Source organism: Colletes gigas, unplaced genomic scaffold (assembly GCF_013123115.1).
Source record: "Colletes gigas isolate AHSC1104 unplaced genomic scaffold, ASM1312311v1 Colletes_gigas_Sc00009, whole genome shotgun sequence".
Lineage (NCBI taxonomy): Eukaryota > Metazoa > Arthropoda > Insecta > Hymenoptera > Colletidae > Colletes > Colletes gigas.
In genome coordinates, this window is record NW_025106638.1 from 5,781,617 (window position 1) to 5,800,068 (window position 18,452).

General features: G+C 42.7%; 3 protein-coding genes across 7 annotated transcripts in view; 1 reads left to right on the plus strand and 2 right to left on the minus strand.

Moving 5' to 3' along the window:
* LOC122397284 (syntaxin-1A) overlaps positions 1 to 8,668 on the plus strand; it is a 46,139-nt gene extending 37,471 nt beyond the window's left edge. For all 5 annotated transcript variants that reach the window (XR_006259094.1, XR_006259092.1, XR_006259093.1 and 2 more), the window contains one exon: positions 321 to 8,668. Coding sequence is in view for 1 of the 5 variants with exons in the window: in XM_043396387.1 (XP_043252322.1) it covers positions 321 to 1,143 (823 nt within the window). In the remaining 4 variants the exon portion in view is untranslated. The remainder of the gene's footprint in view (positions 1 to 320) is intronic.
* Positions 8,669 to 8,685: 17 nt separating this feature from the next.
* On the minus strand, positions 8,686 to 11,021 carry LOC122397283. Its single transcript, XM_043396386.1, has 7 exons — positions 10,747 to 11,021; positions 10,316 to 10,563; positions 10,023 to 10,145; positions 9,891 to 9,946; positions 9,752 to 9,830; positions 9,553 to 9,681; positions 8,686 to 9,450 (listed from the first exon to the last, which is right to left on the minus strand). The coding sequence occupies exons 1-7, from the start codon at positions 10,838 to 10,840 to the stop codon at positions 9,250 to 9,252; spliced, it is 930 nt and encodes a 309-aa protein (XP_043252321.1). The 5' UTR covers positions 10,841 to 11,021; the 3' UTR covers positions 8,686 to 9,249.
* Positions 11,022 to 14,396: 3,375 nt separating this feature from the next.
* LOC122397443 (prothoracicotropic hormone-like) lies at positions 14,397 to 18,121 on the minus strand. Its single transcript, XM_043396595.1, has 4 exons — positions 18,098 to 18,121; positions 17,226 to 17,393; positions 15,296 to 15,436; positions 14,397 to 14,622 (listed from the first exon to the last, which is right to left on the minus strand). Exons 1-4 carry the CDS (start codon positions 18,119 to 18,121, stop codon positions 14,470 to 14,472), a joined length of 486 nt encoding a protein of 161 aa, XP_043252530.1. The 3' UTR covers positions 14,397 to 14,469.
* Between the last annotated feature and the right edge of the window lie 331 nt (positions 18,122 to 18,452).

An 18,452-nucleotide genomic window follows, 5' to 3' on the forward strand; every position in this document is an offset into this window, starting at 1 on the left:
GTATATTTCTCAAGGCGGTCTTGATATCATCAGTATTTTTTTTTTTTTCTTAAGTTACGTGTATTGTAGTTAATATTAAAACGAGGAAAGACAGATTATACCGTATAATACAAATAAAAATAATTAACGAGGGTGACGTTCAAAACTTGAAAAAGTTACCGGTAAATTAAGTGTCGAGCAGAGACGAGCCACGAAATACTTGTAAAACGCTGAATACGTAGATCGATTAGCGAATACCCCGACGCTCTGAGAAGAACGAATGATGGGGAGAGTAACGCGCCAGAGGCGCGCAAATGATGCATGCCGTTGTTTCTTTGCAGAACAGTCCAAAGGCGTCGCCGTCGTGTACGCAAATGCGAGCCGTCGGCAGCATCTGTACCCAGGCAAGTCGGCCCGAAACGTAAGAAATCTCGCCGTTTCAAAGTTGAACGATCGCCGTCGTCGGCGTGGTCGACATCGACTGCATCGACGGTACCGTCGCAGCAGTCATCCACCGGCTCGGCCTCGATCACGGCCGCGGCGTCGTCGACGAACACCACGTCGACGCTCGCCGCTCCTCGTCTCGCATCGATTGTCGCTGAATTCGTCCTCCTGCTCCTCGAATCACGCCTGTCCAGTGCCAGGCGGACAACCAGAACAACGAGACCAGCTCGGAGGACGAAGAATCGCCGCTGCTGCCGCTGTCGTTGTTTGCACGATCGTCTTCTGTCGCTGTCGCACTGTGCCGACCTCGACGAAATCGTTGTAATCCCGGTTTCGTTTCGTTCGGCTTTCAACGAGTCCGCCAACACCCGGACGGCTTCTGTCGCCGAGTCTCGTCCCGTTCCACGAGCACGCGATCTTTTACACCAGAAGAGACGGTGGTCTCGCTTTCTTTCGCAATTAAATAATTCGTACTTGGCGCGTTCTGCCCTTGCTAGACCGCTAGACGGGCGCCCCTCTCTTCCCCGCTCGCGAGAAACACCGCCGGTGGGTAACGGAGACGCGGCGCGTGCGCCATCGCGCGGGCAAACGAATCCAACCGCGGCCGGAGTAGCCTCGTCGGTGCATCGTAACGGGAGAGAGGCGGTCGCGGCCAGCGCGTTCGCTCGTTGGATCGGCTCGCGGCGTTATTCTCACGAACGAACGTCACCGTGGGAATAACAGCGACGGTCGTACGAAACGGAGCCGAGTCGCGAACAAGGCGCGCCACGCGTACCAGGGCTGTCCGGCCTACGAGAAGAAAAGAAACAGTATTCGAAGCAACTGCCTGCGTCCATCGCGAATAACGTATTAGCTGGGCCATTCGATAAACGCGAACGTACCGACGTATCTCGTTCCGAGCCAAGCCTAACACCCAATGGAGTTTTTCTGTAACGCGAGACGCGCTGCTGCGAGGCTACCAAGCGATTCTCTCGTTCGTCGCGCCGTTTTTACGCGTCGGATCTAGGCTCTGGTAGTCGCGTGATAAACTCTACCAACTAAACCCACCCAAGTGCAATCTTTTCACTGTGATTTTTCAACGAGCTTGGAAATTAGTTCTTTACAGATCTCGCATCTCGGATTTCGGATTTCGTGCGCGTTCGAAATAAAATGAACGGATATCTTCGATTCGCGCGATGCTTTTCTACCCGGCGTACACGATCACTCGTTACATATCAGGCGATTGCGTATAATTTCTACGCTAGACCTCTCTGCGCCGTAGCGGGGCAACGATTCTCGAAAGTAGTGATGTTCGATCGTGATTCGATTCGCGAATGTCAGACACGCGTCTCGTCTCTTAGGGAAAAGTAACGAGCGTTATTCCTTGTGTCGGGTTTCGTCGAACCGACTCTCGTGACGCGAATCTCGTTAACCCTCTATTGCACAGTGTGTCGATTCAAGAATCTAATCCTGTCGATCCTAGTAAAGTATGGCGATTCGATCAACTTGCTGTTTAATTTGAGTATCGATTAATTCGTGGACGTACAAGTAATCGAGAGGTTCCTCGCTGAAAAGTGAGAGAAAATCCGCGCAATAGAGAGTTAAAGAAACGGCGGTAGAGTGGTTTAGCGACGCGTCAGGCAAAAAACAGTTTCGTTTAGACACGGGAACTGTCGACCGTCGACGGGGTATCGCGTAACCGTGTCACGAGACCGCGTAGGAAGAATTTCCAAGCGCGTCGCAACCTTAGGATAATTTTTGTTTTACTGCATATATGTATACATAAGTAGCTTGATTCTCGCTTTCGACGCTGTGTCTTTGATTGGCCGACGCTGCTTTATTGAATCGAGAGATCGATGGGGCGTCTTCGACTTTGCGTTGCAGGAAACGCCATTAGGTATTGGGTTCGATCGACCGATCGACGTAAACGTTTCGTTCCGCTACGCGGACAATGAATGTTTTTTTTGTTTTTTCTTTTTCAAAATCGACGAAACCCCATTTCGTTCCTCGGTAGTCCCCATTTTTGGCGGGCGTAATCGACGCGCGTCGTATCCCGTGCACCGTTGCAGCAACAGATATCGTTTCGAACCTAAACCTAGAACGGAACGCTTTTGTTCTCACCGTTTGTTTTGCTGCCACGATACGTAAACGATTCGTTCGTAGATTTTGTCTCTGTTTTACGCGACCCTTCCTGTCAGCGGTCGCGGACAAGGACGAGACACGAGCGTTTAATTTATTTCGGTATGGCACGACATAGTGCAATACTATACAGTATGATACAGTGCAACACAGTGTGATACGGTGCTTCTCGAGAGTTCAAAAGAAACAGACTCGCGTGACCGAAACTTTTTGTAAAGATTGCTACGTTGTTAATTAAGTCTTCGTTATTCGTTTACCGATATTGCTCAAAATCTAATTACATCGTGAAACGAGAATAAAGAACTTGCACACAGATTAGTACTTTTCATTAGAGGTTAGGAAATAAAAATGATTTCATTGAATCTCTGAATTCGGTTTACATTTTTATCGAGTTCTTTTGCCCGTGAGTGGAGAAGCACTGGTATACTACACTATAGTACGGTGCAGCGTGATATTGTACAGTACTGTGCCAGTGCAGATGAATTATGTTCGCAGCTGTTGCGTCCGCTATCGCGTACTTCCGAATTGATTGGCGAGCAGTTCGACGACAACGACGACGATGACGGCTCGTGCAATTCGCGAACTCGAACAGACTATTCGCCTTCGTTTATTTAAATGTTTCGAATCAGCGTGGCTCTATCGGTCGTCGAAGATTCGTACGAAGTCGGGAAGAGTATTTCGCGGGAGAAATATGTATCGTCTTTGAAACGATCGGTCACGGCGCGGAACACAAGATGTTGGAGGAGGAGGGGAGAAAGAAATAAGAAGTAATGTGACGCAGAGGCGAAAAACATGCGAGAAGGAGGGAAGAGGGTATCTATAAAGCTGCAGCAATAATATAATATAGGTGTTACGGGGAAATAATTAACGGTAATGCAATCGTCGACGATAATATCTGGGTCGTACCGATATACCGTATGTACACGGGATGTATACATATGTAACACTATATATATACAGAGCAACACGCGCGCGAGAACGCGTTCGCGCGCACGTGAAACACACGTACACACGCGTGCACGCGTACACACACACAAAACACACGCTCGCACACAGCCCAGACACGTATACGTACACGTACATACACACACGTACACACGTACATGCGCGTTACATGTATATATACATAGTTAGTCGGCACAGTCGAAAAGAGTAATATATTAACGATAATAATTTATTATTCGCGACGCCTGTTGCTCGTGAACTATCAATTAAATAATCGCTTTTCAAGCAAGGAACGAGCGACGTTCGTGTTAATGTTTTGTTGATTATATTATATGAACGTTGAGGTGCATATATTTAAAAGATTATGGGTTAATGTTTAAAAATGATATAAAGGTAAAAAAAACAGTTACGCTACACAGGCCACGTCGCGTACGTTGCTGTAATAACGATATTAACATAGTGCGATAATTGTGGTGGTGGCAAACGATGACTACCGTGACGATAATGGCGGAGAAACGGAAGGAAAGTACCATTACGATGATGATGACGATGTCGAGGAAGACGATGATAATGATAAGGATAATTAACGATACTTAAAATCACTTTGCATTGTACAGAGGCATAATAATTGTTAGTTTAGATAGTTACGTTGCCACGATCTATTACTTAATCATTCGATACAACTAAAGGTAAAGTTAACGTGTAATCCCTCTGTCGCGAGCTGATCAACCGATCCGCCGGGTAAAAACCGTTACACGGCGCGTTTGTTGTGTCTGGCTTTTCGAATCGACAAAGTTCGAGTTCCGTTCCGTCGTCGGAGTAGACGCCTGTCGTTCGTTTCTGAATACCGGGTCGGGGGTCGCGTGAAAAAATTCGTTACGAATTTGTATATCTTGCGCGACAGACGCCTCTCGATCGGATTGTTCCGCAGCGAGCGACGCCGGCGCCCTCTTCGACTCGCGAGGTCCTCGTCACTTCGTACGGCGCGGCGCGCTCCTCCAAGCGGTGCTTCGCGTCTCCAACGGAAATATCGATTCGCGAACCAAGCGTTCGTCGCTCCGACGAAAACAGTTACTCGGATCTCTCTCACTCTCTCTTTCTCGGTGTTTATTAAATATTTAGATTTTGGTGGTTCGCGAGATTCGTTAAATTGCCGCGAGACGCGAAACGCTTTCCTCTTCACAGACTACCACCACCACACTCGAAGCAATCTTTTTGTCGCGAATACGTTGCCGGCTCTAATAGTTAGTCGTTTGACTACTCAACCCGCGTACTGTCCGTTCAGCTCAGTACACACCGAGACGAGAAAGTCGCGGACACGATTAAGACGCGCGTCGTCCCCTTGCGCGCATGGATTTTTTATCCGAGCCTCACCGCTCTGAACAACAATCTATCGTCTAGGTTATTTTTTATTCTAGCTTTAAATCTCGTACGTCGTTAGGGTTTTTCTCTTACGGGCGCGTGTACAGTGACTCTCGCGATAGGAATTGAGGAATTGAACCTTCCTTTCTTACCATCGAATCAGTTTTCCGAGGCACGATAGATTTCGTCGGTACGCACCGTTACTTCGAAAAAAACTTGTCCGTACCGCCCACAGATGCACGGTCGTCGTTTAGTGGAAAAGCGATTACTTCCTAAGCACACGATGCGTAAGGTAGATGCGCGGAAAGTTGACACGTCATCGACGGAACAACGTGCACGGCTGTTGCTGCTGCGAGCAGAGTTGGACAAAATGTAATCTGATTAATGATTACCATGTAATCAAACCAGTGATTAATGATTATAATTACTGAGTAAACAGTAATCTTAGTAAATGAATAATATAAGTAATCGGAACGAATGTAATCGTTAGACATTTTTGATTGCGTCAATAAGTTATTAATAACATTTAACATGTTTAAAATAAATATGTCTGTTACGAATTAATTTGATCCAGGTTTGGGCAGATTTTTATCTAGATAACGAATAAAAAATAACAATAATATAAATAAGGAAAGAATACATTACATACACACACATTTGTGGTTTGTATACGGTATTTGTACACAGTCTGTGACTTTTGTTTGCGACTAAGATATTTGCATTTCAAGTTGTCTATACGAGTAGTATTTTATTCTCTGCTAACGAGTCGTCGATGCTGCAGTATTCTTCCGCGCATTCGTCTTGCGCATCGTATGCTTAGGAAGGGGCAGCTTCTTTACTAATTACGTCGCGCGTATGTGTTAGTATAGACAAATGTCTCGAAGCAAGGATTACGTACGATAATCGACAGTGCGCGCGTTACTCGGTTTGGCCTAAGAACGAACGAGAGGCTTTCTCGATAGTAGTCAATCTTTAGCTTCGCTGTTTTCCTTGTTGACGAGCAGAGATCGAAGAGCGAATCTCCGATCTTGTCCCGCGTGCGTTCGTGACTTAGTGTCCGCCTGTCTGTCCGTCTCTCTTTCCCTCTCGGTCTCTGCGTCCCATTGTAAACGATTCGCGCGCCATTCCGTGAGTAGCAACGGAAGCTCGATGAGTCGGTTGTTTGTGGTGATTGACAACCAAACGTAGACTGAACTTTCTGTTAAATATTTGACAACAGAATGCTCGAACGAAGATAAAACGAACTCAAGTTTCTAGCCAATGAGCATTTTATTCGATATAAATTAACATTTTTCATCTACTTGCCGATCTTGCACAACAAATATTTTATAATTTGACTAATGTTAGTTGCAGTTTTGTGTCAACAAAGTCGTTAATGTAATCGTAAGTCTGCCTTTTTTCCAAAAACTGTTTGATCGAATTATCAGAATTATTGCTGTTGTATACTACCTCTAAAATGTATCATTGTCAAATCATAGAATATATGCCGAATATGGCCCAGCGAATAGATCGATAACGTTAATGTAATATTAAATGAATGCTCGTTGATTAGGAAAAGGGTTGGGCAAAATTCTTATCCAGATGATAATTTCGAATAACGAATAGATGAGGCACAAGTGTCGATTCGTTGAATAAAAGTAAATATTTCGATCATAAAATGAAATATTTCACGAGAAACAGATAAAAATTTAACTGTTGGATCGAATAAACATCACGAATACATTGTTATAGGTTAATCTTATTAGTTATTCGAATAAAATTTTGCTCGACTCTGGCTAGAAGCATGAATTTTATTCTTGACCCTGACGCGTCGATCTCGTCCATCGAGCATGGAAACGGAAAACGCAGAAGGCAGACGAAGTGGGAATCGAGGGGCAAGAAACAAACGACAGAAAAAACGGCGGTGGGGGGAGAGCGAGAGAGAGACGAGAATCGTGACGAAGCAGAGGGAACGCGACAGAACGAAAGTGTCGAGAAATGTACATTGGTCGTGTCGCATCGGTGCAATTATTACTTCGAGAGACTATTTCAATAACCTTATGAGTGTCAATTCCACTTTCAAGCGTAAATCGTAAGTTTGCGAGATGTTTTGAGAAAAAAAAAAGCAAAAAAAAAAACAAACGAACAAAAAATAAAGAGCGAATTCGAAGGGAAGTCGGTGTTAAATTGTTTAACGTTTAAGGAAGGTTGCGCTGGCGCACCTCGCGCGGCGCCACGCGACAAAGTGAGATTACTAATAAATTTACATTACTGAGAAACAAACGTAGGGGAATGAGAGAGCGGGAGAGAAAGGGGAAGAAAGTGCGAACGATAAAGCGAGAAAGGGTGGGCGGAGAATGAGGAGAGGACACGTGCAACGTTCGAGTCTGAATGTTTTGACTGGGAAGTAAGGACGCGTGTGTGCGTGGGTGCGTGAGCGAGCGAGTGCGACGAGCGAATGCGAGCGTGAGAGAAATATGAAAAACCAACAGAATTTAGCACGTTCAAAGAAAATACGAAATACTTTTTATCGTAGATATTTCATAGGTGAGATTCGTAAAAATGAAACAAAAGGGGAAAAAAAGACAAAAAAGAAATGAGACCTGTATCAACTAAACGGTTACTTACTCAATAAATCAACGGTGTTTCTTCTGCCTATAAATCGTATTTGCGTCTCGTGTTTTGTGCATCGAGCGAGCACGGATTTTCACTTCTCTCTCTCCCTCTCGAACGAGAAAAGAATGATAGATCGTTATTTCGTTCTCGTCTTTAACACGATGTACAATTTATTGTTATTATAATCATTTATTATTACCACCATCATCATCATTATTATTATTACCATTATTATTATTATCGATTATTATCATCAATTATCATTACTGTTACTATTATTGGTATCGTTATCGATACTGTACAAAGTTGGCAATAATCTTAAGAGATCCTCCGTCGTAATCTTTATTCCTTGAGGCGGGAAGAGAACGCGTGGCGAGGCGAGGCGAGGCTCGGACTCGTCCGAAGAAGGAAACCAAAAGAGAGGAGTGACGATTACCGCAGCAGTAGAAATATAACATGTGATCAACTGAATGTGCCCTTTCACCGTGTAACCATGCACAAAGATTAAAATTCCTCTGTGAGTATACACGTATACATAGCGGTAGACCTCCTGAAACCAAAAAAACCAAAAACCAACAACCGTGGATCCGACTCTGTGGAGAGAGAGAGAACAAGGGACAGAGGTTATGAACAGAGTAGGACGAACGTGAAAGTAGGATCGAGGGAGTCGGATCGGCGGCACGAAGAAACGTTCGGTCAACCAACGAGAGTGTCGAATCGGCGGATCGCTCGAGATCGGTCGAGAGATTCGCCGGTATCACCTCGCGTTATTGCGAATCATTTTCAAAAACTCCACTGACCTACTACGAGCGTAAAAAAAAAAGAAACAAAAAAAAAATATGAAGCCAAGCGTTTTACTGTACAATTATATATTCTTTTACGTTTAACGACTTACCATTGAGTAGACGAGTAGTATATTTTACATTACCGAAATATAGTAGCGTTAATTGTCTTACCCTAATTTTATATATCGTCGAAGATACGTATCCGCAGGAATAACGATTTTAGTCAGCACTACAGTGAAGTTACTATACGTCTGTAGATAACAAAATGGTCCGCAAAGAGATTTTAAAAACCGACACGATGTTCAATGTATTTAACGATCTTCTCTCGAAAAAATGAACAATATACAACAATATGTAAACGGGAGTAAAACGTTGCGCGTCCCATTCATTCGTCTCCTTCGCCCTCGTTGCACGCACAGGACAGCGAGAAAGGAATAAAATGGTCGTGCGTTTCACGATTGTTTCGTTTATTTTTTTTTTTTTCTCTTTGCTTACTGCGTAGTCAAAATACAAACAAGGGAGAGAACAGAGGGGAAAATCGCCGCGAGAAGCGCGACGTATCGATTATTACGACGTTTAAATAAATAAATGACTTGACAATAATACGCACACACACTGCGATACAATATGTACACACAGATATATAAGCGGCCCGGGTCTCATGCTCACAGGGGCCATACATTTACGCAGAAAGGGTAGTTACGATATTTTCATGCTTTTATAATCAGTTCATTTGGTAATGTCAATCCTCCTCAAAAGAAAGCAGTATAATTGATTTGTTTTCGGAGCGAAAACAGCAAAAAACCAATTACACCGCTCCTTTTTGAATGCTACGACTTCAACGGATTCAAAAATATCACTTATCACGTAAGAGAGAGGATTCTTTTAATACATTGGGGTTGTCTGAAAGGTAAGTGACACGGGCCCACTTTGGATCATTGAGAGGTCCTGCATGTAAGCGCTAGTCGAAAGCGAAACGTTATTCGCGGTTTCGAAGAGCGCTGTGTCAAAGGTACGAACGTTACACGCGAATTGGACAGAGTGTCGTGTCTTCGCTGTCGGTCACGGTTTGGGCACGATATAGGAGGCCATCATCGAAATCGCCGTCCCTCGGTATGTCCTCCGGTCCGCGAAGCGCATGCTCGCGAATAAACGAAGTCACCAGGTTGGGATTCACGTACGACATCGTTAATCGGCATCCCCAAACTAGCAGTGCCAGTGGCTGGAACGTTTATTCGGTCATGAGTGATTTCAATATCGTTTATCGTGAGCCACCTAATTTGGTCGCTAGCGACTCATTTAGCCTCGTTTGTAAGCCACTTACGCGATCCTGATTCAGCAGATTGTAAGGGGTGATCACGTGCCGTCGCAGACAACCAGCGACTAGGCTTTTCAAACGTTGCACCTCCAATGGATTGGCGCACGGATGGTACAGCATCACGATCGCTCCGTGCTGTATTTTTAAAATACGGATAAATGTATAGAGACAAATAAGACTATTTCTTAGCTCTGTCAGCGATTACCTCGAGACTGTGGATCCACCTTTGCTTAGGTAGGAATTTGTACTCTCCGTAGACGGGCCACAGAGGTCTGTGCGGTCCACTGAAGACGACGTAGCCGGTATTAAAAAAAATAGGTTTACTCGATTTCGAATATACTTACAACAGCGGAATGGCATCGTCGTATTCTATCGTCTCCTGCATGCATTTGTGCGTGGCCTGTAAACATCGAAACGTTACGATCAACGACCTCTATGACGCTCAAACTGGGGTCAACGTCAAGCGCGATACTTACGACGTAATACCTAGAAATATGTTCGCAATACTTGATCGGTACCGTTTCTAGGCTCCGTACCAGTTTCTTGCCGTAACACGTGTAGTCGATCGGTGATCTATTCCAGTCGGTCGTCAGGTTAGTCTTGGAAAAATAACAGAAAAAAAAGATGTAAATATTTGTTTGTCGATCGATAACCTTGATGTTATCTTTCTTAACAATACCAACACACTCTTGGAATTTTTTCTCGCAAGCTCAGTGTTGCCATATTGTTCAGCGTGGTTGGTGGTAAGAGTGGTTGTGGGTGTATTTACCTTGGCGTCATCGCAGTTCGCCATCGGGTGTCCCATGGGCACTCCGTGAAGGGGCGGCAGGGGACCAAGAACGAGCTCTTCCTCGATTTTTGGAAATAATTTTGGCGGCGACGTGGGATCGGCTGGTCTGGCGGGCATCCACCGACCTTTCCAATTGTCGAACTCGTCGTCCGTGCCCCGACGATTCTCTCCATTACTGTACACGAGTTGCCGAAGCAGTCGATCGGAACCCGCATTCCGTAGATCCTCTGTAACGTTTCGATCACAAATTACGCGCTAACTTTGCGTTTGAAGCGACACGGTGAACAAGAATTCGGGAAGCACGGCGCGCGGTGTTTGCTTGTAGGTTAGGAAAGCAAACGGAGAAACGCGTCAAGAAGTCGTTCGCGCGACGATGGAAACGAGGCTCGGTTAAACTTTCGCGTAATCACCTTCGACGTAGTCGTCGCCGAGAATGTCGTCGTACGCGACACTCCGCGCGAAAAGATTGCACAGGACCAGAACGAGTATAGCGTCTGCTTTCATTTTCTGTCAGATATGACACGGTGTCGAGGAATGACTCCGTCGATGCGTCGTGCATGCCATCTCGCGGCGTCAGCAACAATCCCTCTCAAATAAATCAATCGAAAGTGCAAACGACCATCGTACAATGGTTCGAAAGCGTCGAAACTATAAATCCTATCTTTCACGCGTAGCAAATGAACACGTGATCTCGATCCGTGCAATCTTTAATATCCGGATAGCCGTGTAATTATTTCATGCACCCATGTCCGCCTATAGCTATCGTTGTGACGTAGTCGGTTAATCGTATCGACAGTCTTCAATTACTAGCGACGAAAAAATTGTACACTTCGTTATGTAACTTGTGACAAACCTGAAACGGCATGGGACTCTGTTTCTGTGTAATAATATATGTATTACTATAAATATATTTATTGATCGTGGTTAGGTTTATCCAAATACATGTTCTGAGATCCTAATTAAGACGAACTTTTTTCGTTGAAAGAATTTATTTGTAAAACATTGAAACACGGTGGAGCGCGTACTGGGGGCAGGTCGATGAATTTTCCACTGTTAGGCGTAATGTGTGCCAGGCAACTATTAACGTTACCGAACGTTCGCGTAATTTGATTAATTACCGGAGTCCCGTAAGTGGCGAGCATCGTGCCAGGCAACTTTACCGCGTGCTACGCAGGAACGATCCTGTTTTCAAGAATAAATCTAAAAGCGACCGCGTTCCCCGATAGCTTTTACCAGAAGACGAGGACGTTTTCTTCGATATTTAGATAGCTGCTGATAGACCGTATCATAGTACCTCAAATTTTAGTGTCTCGTGTCCCAATTTACTCACCGCGATACGCATTGAGTGGCAATGGACGGTGAATAATCGTCCAAGCAACTCGCAGCGCTCGAGCCTCCTAACCTCTAATTATGATTGTTATGAAACTGAAATTCTACCCTCTTTTAAATACACCCATTCAAGCAACAAAATTTCTACTTTCAATTGGCGCAATGTGGGTCCGATTTTTGCCTCCGGGAACCAGTATTCGCCCTACGTACAACGCGATTCGTTTGATGGGAAAGTAGAAGAGAAATAAAGGAGGACACTTTAGAGTGGTTGCTCTCGAGAGACAAACTCGGGTTCTTTCTCGTTTAAAGGGTGATCGACTGGCAAGCGCGTTTAGTTTGATCCCCTTGGGCTCGTTAATCCGGCGGAATTGTTTCTCCTTTTTTTTTTTTCTCTCGAACACTATAACGTCTGCGATGTTGCCAGAGGTCGACGAACCGCCGCGATTCTTTTCTACCAACTTGACGATACTTACAAGCAGTCGCGCGTTCTGTCTTCGTGAAAAGAGAAAGGAAACGAACGGGGAACATTTTCAAATCGAATTTAAGGGTGCGTAGAATATGTGCAAGAATTGGTGCCAATTTTCAATCCCATTGTTTCCATAATTTTTAATACTCCTTCAAATCCGTCGTTAAAAATAATAACTGCCAAAAAAGTAGCTATTTCAACCACCTTAGGCCCAGAATGAATGTGTTTTGGGGCGAATGTCCAAATTAGGGAATTCAATGATTCGTTATTATTTTGGGTCTCAGCTCCCAAGCATCTGATTAATAAATCATGTTTTGATAAATCTTCGTAAACCGGCTTAATTGTTTCTAAAACTTGACTTTTTAAAGAGACTCTATAGTGGTTAAAATTCTTGAGGAGTCCTAAAGCTTCTGCTTTACGCCACTTGCACCAGCTGATTTCACCCTTCGGACAATAATCGTGCTGTGGATTATCATCAGAAGAACTGCAGTGATAAAAAGAAGCCCAAATCTCTCTCTTCATATCATCTATTGAATCAGGATGCCGTCGTATGGCTAAGCCATAGAATTTCGTAAATTCACCAATGACTTTTTCAGTTAGTTTACCGTGTCCTTTTCCACCGATTCCCTTGTGATTTTTTTTAATGTTGCGAAGTCTCGTGCCCATCCTCTTTTCCACATGACCTACGCACTCCTTTTTCACAACTTGTTTTTCATCTGTATACGGATTAGCATTCAAAATACCTTTGAATGTTTTGCTATCTCCGTCTCCAACGTATGTTAGGTACTTTACGCCATGTTTCTCCATAGAACGTAAAAACATTTCAATAATAGCGTCAATTTCCATTTTACCAGAGCTGCCAATATGATTTATGGAACAATCCTTGTGGTTCGATAACCATTTTTCGTGCAATTGGAGTTTTGGAGTTTTCAGTTTCTCGAAATATCAACAATTGTCGCGTACTGCACCGACTAAGCGAACGTTCTTAGAAAGTTCGTGATTGTTCACATATGTAATTATCAATTGTCACAATTGCGTCTGATATGAAAAAATACTCGGTCGTTCATAAGCAGAAATCATAATAAACACCAGTACATGCCCGAAGAATGACATAATATTGAGGAGGAAAGCGCGACAGCACCCGCCACCAGCGCGCTCCGAACACCTATTTCGTTCTACGCCTACAACTTCTGAACGGCATCGAATTTCAAAAAATCCATTTAGCCTCGTATTCTACATGAGTTTTAGATGTAGTTCATGTAAAAAAAAAAAAATGAATTTTTTCGACCCGACACTGTAGAAGACCCCCTTAATTTTATCGTGACTATAAAACGAACAGGTTACAGTAGTTTTTGCGTAATTTCGTAGCAGCGGCGAAACGGGAAAGGGACGGTGTTGCGTTTATCGTGATCGATCGACACTTTGCTCAGCTCTCGGAATTCGAAGAAGAGCGATAAGGGAGATTTGTCGGAAGGCAGGCTGCATTTAGCAAAGTGCGTACATGGAGTGGTTGTCAATCGCTATCGGAAGAGTCTAGAAGCTGATAGCGGAAGCAGAGTGGTTTCGAGTCGATCATTGGCTACGCGTTCGATCGAAAGGCTAGTGAAGGTAAACGGATGACCGACTGCAATGTAAACATTGTCCCGAGTGGTCATATCCGCCACCTTGCGTCGTCCATCCATTACGCTTAAAGCGTTCGACCCCCCTCTCTGCTTCCCGCCTATCTTTGTTATTCTGTTCAAACTTTGCCTGTGAACCATCGATGGAACCTAATCCAACGGCATACTCATTAACCCTTTTACTGTCCACGGTCCGATACATCGACGCTCCGTGCTTACGCGAAAACTATCACCAGGCTTTGGGCACATTTTATTCAAAAACAAAACAACAAATCGTTCAAAATAATTTCATGGAATAGATCGTGGTTACCTGTTACTACATTCGAACGAATTTGATCACAATAATTTTGATTATGTATATTATTCTTCACTCCATCGTGTCAAATGTTTTGTTACATAATATCGTTTTATTAAATTACGATTAACGAGGTACATCTATTATTCTATTAATCTGATCTATATCGATTATATCAGCATTTTAAAAGCGTTATCGTACGGATAATACATAAAAATAATTTAGCCAAGAAAAGACCCATGGAAGAGGGTATTCACGTTGATTTGAGTATACTGATTCCCGCTTTCAAATGATAAAATAGCTATTTATGTTATTACGACTAGAATTGAATTGGGACTTTGTACAATGTCAGAAGAGTCGTGCCGCTTTGGTGAACCTAGACGCAAAGTAATCCATTTGACGATGGGCGAAACAACCAATTTTATTAGCTTCCTGTGTCGGGTATACAGGCGACCCCCACTTGTATCGGTTTTAGTTGCCAATCGTAGCGAAAACGTTCCGGAAGTTTCGTTTCCCGTAACACGCTGTCGTACAAGTACCGGGGCTCGCTTCCTTCGCGTGCCTGTAGCACGTGAACCTACGAATAAGACAATTGTGTGAATAAAATATTCTCCTGATAACCGAAACGTTTCTTCGCCGTATAATAGAATATAATTCCTCGATGAAATAAAATAGAAAAATTAAATTTTCATATTTGTCATTCTACATTTATGAAAACGTGATCAATGAATTGCTCAGGTTCTCCCGATGAAAATGAGTACAAACACGACCAGATTCGGACCACTTTTAATTACGAATAATCAATCACCGAATTGCGCTCTACCGCCTTGTCTCTCGTACGTTATGTTTTGAGACAGGTGTATTCTATTATTTTATATCACGAGAATATGGAGATAAAATAAAAAAATTAATTTTTCATATTTGTCATTCAACCTTTATGAAAGTGTAATCAATGAATTGCTGGAACCCTCCCGATGAAAACGAGTCCAAACACGACCACATTTGGACGATTTTAAATTACAAGTGTTTGAGGGTTTTTGAAAATTTTTTGGAACACAGTATAATTAAAAATGATCCAAAGATGGTCGTGTTTGGACTCATTATCATCGGGGGAACATCAGCAATTCAATGGTACAACCCTTGTTACTATAAAATGAGAACTGTGCAAAGTTTTATTTCGCATTAAAGTTACAAAGCCTGCAATATGTACTATTTTTCCAATACATATTTTTAAGATCTTAAAATATTACCGTATAGTTGAGTAGTTTGCAACGAGGAAACTTCCTTTGCACAGTTTGCGGTTTACAATAAGACTCGCTTAGAAATCTCGGGTAATGGTTGTCGCCGAGGTCTATTATTCCCCCGTACTGCGTTTCGCAGGAACAAATCGGCTGTGAACATTTTTCAAATACGATTATATTCGATATACGATGTATTTCGGAATAAAATACTTTCGGGACAAAACGCCAATGAAATAATTACTCGAGCCCGAGTATCTTTAACAATCGCGAATGCCGCCATTTTGATCGTTCTCGTGTTACTAAAACATGAAACTAGAAACTGTTAGAGCGTCGTTGGAAGTTCGATAAAAAAGACTTCGATACGAAGAACGAAATATAAACGTAGAACTGACTGCACACCAATAGATACTGTTAGTTATAAGTTTGTATTTTCATCTCCGTCCCGGTGAGTTCTCCAATTTTTCAGTTGAGCTTCTTAACTCGATAATAGCGATCCAATATTGATCGGACTTAACTGAAAAACTCTCGAGGAACGTAGATTAGTAGTTAACCTTACATTTTTAAGTAGAATAATAAATGGCTTGATAAAACGTGCGTCCCTATTGGAATTAAACTTTATGTTCTACTTAGTCCAGTGGTGCACAAAATCAAGTTAATTCGGGCACCTGAAATAAAATTACTCGCTCAAGTGAAATATATTTTTATTTTAGAAAACAGAAAACGCAAAAAAATTGCAAGTAAAATATAAGAGGTGTTAAAGATTCTCAGATTCAAGTAAATATTGCTCGATACTTTGGGTTTATCGCGGGAATGGGAAGGTGCAGATTGCGAACCACCACGATTGTTAACACCCAGATGCATTTATTCTCTGTCTTAATACACTATACAGGGTGTTCGGCCATTCCTGGGAAAAATTTTAATGAGGGATTCTAGAGGCCAAAATAAGACGAAAATCAAGAATACCAATTTGTTGATGGAGGCTTCGTTAAAAAGTTATTAACAATTAAATTCAAAAATTTCAAATCGTTCTGGAAAAATTATTTTTGATTGCGGGGGTCAATTACAATCATTTTTGGTGAATAGACTGTAAGAAATCAGGATAAATGAGTGTGGGCGTTTTCAAAATAAAACTTGATTCTTTATTTGCTCCGTGCAATGCAATGGTCGCTACAAGAATGAATGAATTTCTTCTAGCCTGAGGCGGGTGCCTTCGTCAGTGTGACCGTTTGTTTCTTTTACGACACCCCTGCTCTCAAGGAACTTTTCCTTGAGAGGGGTTGTGCGTTGACGAAACGCATGTGGCCCGTCTTAGCCACTCGCTTTCTCCGATTTCCTAACAAGACATACCCCCGAAATCCTGCCCACTTTCTAGAAAAAAATTCGAGAATGTGTGAAATTTTTCGACGGAAAAAAAAAATTTCAAATCGTTCTGGAAAAATTATTTCCGGTTGCGGGGGGTCAATTACAATCATTTTTAGTCAGTTCGCCGTGCTGCGAGCCACGCGAGGCACGGCGTTTATATTTTTGGGATCGTCTGAGCCCCATTGTACCATTCAATTTTCTCCTCAAGACATTCGACGTATCTTCAAAAACAACAAAGATATTTGAGGTGCAAATGTTAGATGACTCACCCTGTATAATAAACGCGTGCCTCGCGTGGCTCGCAGTATGGCGTACTGACTATCGCCGCCTCGGCGCACGACAACACCGTTTGCAGCGCCTCCTGGCGATGCTTGCTGTATACAACAGAATATATTAATTATACTAAGGATATCAATTAAATAAACGTCAAAATTTTTTTAACAACTTTATATTCTGTCTGAATGGGTTAATGTTACCATAAAAAAGGTTTCAACCTGAATATCAAGTTTCTGACCAAAAAACCAACTCTAACCTCTGTATCTATAATTGAAAATGACGAAGCATTAACGTGACGTACTCTGTTTAGTAGTTGTTGTAGATGGTTCAACGGTTCACCGAGCAGTTGGCTGCGGTTCCAAGGTTTGCTACTTCTCCTGATAGACAATTCGTTGTCCAAAGGTTGTTCCTGATACCGTGGCCAACGAGTAAACGTCATTTCCACGAGTCGTAGCTGGGAAAGTATTATCTGCACAAACACACAGAACCGTAACGGCGATTCGTACGACGAAATTCCCGAAACGTGGTTGAAACAAAAGTACCGTTTGAGAACCACTGAGCCGAACAATTTATGTCAAAGAAGGTCGAAACATTATCGTGTTTATAACTCGCGTAACACGTTACCGATAAAAAGATATAGCCACTATTCGAATCGTGATTCTGATTAATTCTATCGTCTACGACAACACCATAACCCCATGAACGATACTCGAAACATTGTTGCAAATTACGCGGTATATCGGAAAAATAACGAAACTTTTTAATGAAAACTGCTAATGCCCTCTATTGAAACAATATGTAACCTAAAAGCTGTATATTTCCTCTGCAAAACAGAACCATCATTACTGGAATCGACTAACGAATTGTCAAGTTGTAACGGTTAAAGTGGCTGTACCTTTTGCCACTTCGACGCAGAAATACAATCGAACTAAGAGCAAATATTAAATTTTGAAAACTTTTACAGAAACATTTGAATTGATGAAAAAAGGGATGTATTTTGAATAAGAAAAATAATTTTGGCAAAATAACTAATTTTCTTCTTTTTTTTATTTTAAATATTCCGTTATTTTTCCGGTATACTGTGTATAAGCGTTGCACGATCAATCACCAAACCACGTTACGAAAAGTTTACTTCTCGAGATCGACTCTTAATCACGGACACTAGTTACTCACGCAAAAGATCAAAGTCACCATCATGTTGCCAGTGATACGCAAAGGATCTACTAAATGAACATTAGACTGTTGGTGATGCTTATATATGAGAAATCGGTAACACGAAGGTGGAAGATGAAAACAGATTTAACTACCACCCACCCCTCCTGTCCGGATCAAAATTCGGCCCTCTTCCTTCACGTGACAAAAGAATCCATTAGCGTTATACGATCTTCGATCAGTGGTGGGCATGCGTCCGTAACGATCCTTCTATTTGTCCGTGACGCTTGTCACAAATCAAAGAAAATCTGTTGTCCATGGACCATCGAGATTATAATCGTCCCTCCCTCGAGTAACGTATAAAAATTCCCGAGCT

Coding starts and splice junctions, on each gene's coding strand:
- LOC122397283 (XM_043396386.1), bottom strand. CDS start 10,840: ATGAAAGCAGACGCTATACTCGTTCTGGTCCTGTGCAATCTTTTCGCG. Junction 10,564..10,746: donor CGGCGACGACTACGTCGAAG/GTGATTACGCGA, acceptor GAAACGTTACAG/AGGATCTACGGAATGCGGGT. Junction 9,947..10,022: donor ATATTTCTAGGTATTACGTC/GTAAGTATCGCG, acceptor CGATGTTTACAG/GCCACGCACAAATGCATGCA.
- LOC122397443 (XM_043396595.1), bottom strand. CDS start 18,121: ATGATGGTGACTTTGATCTTTTGC. Junction 17,394..18,097: donor TGGTGACTTTGATCTTTTGC/GTGAGTAACTAG, acceptor GTGTTTGTGCAG/ATAATACTTTCCCAGCTACG. Junction 15,437..17,225: donor TACAACAACTACTAAACAGA/GTACGTCACGTT, acceptor AAATGTTCACAG/CCGATTTGTTCCTGCGAAAC.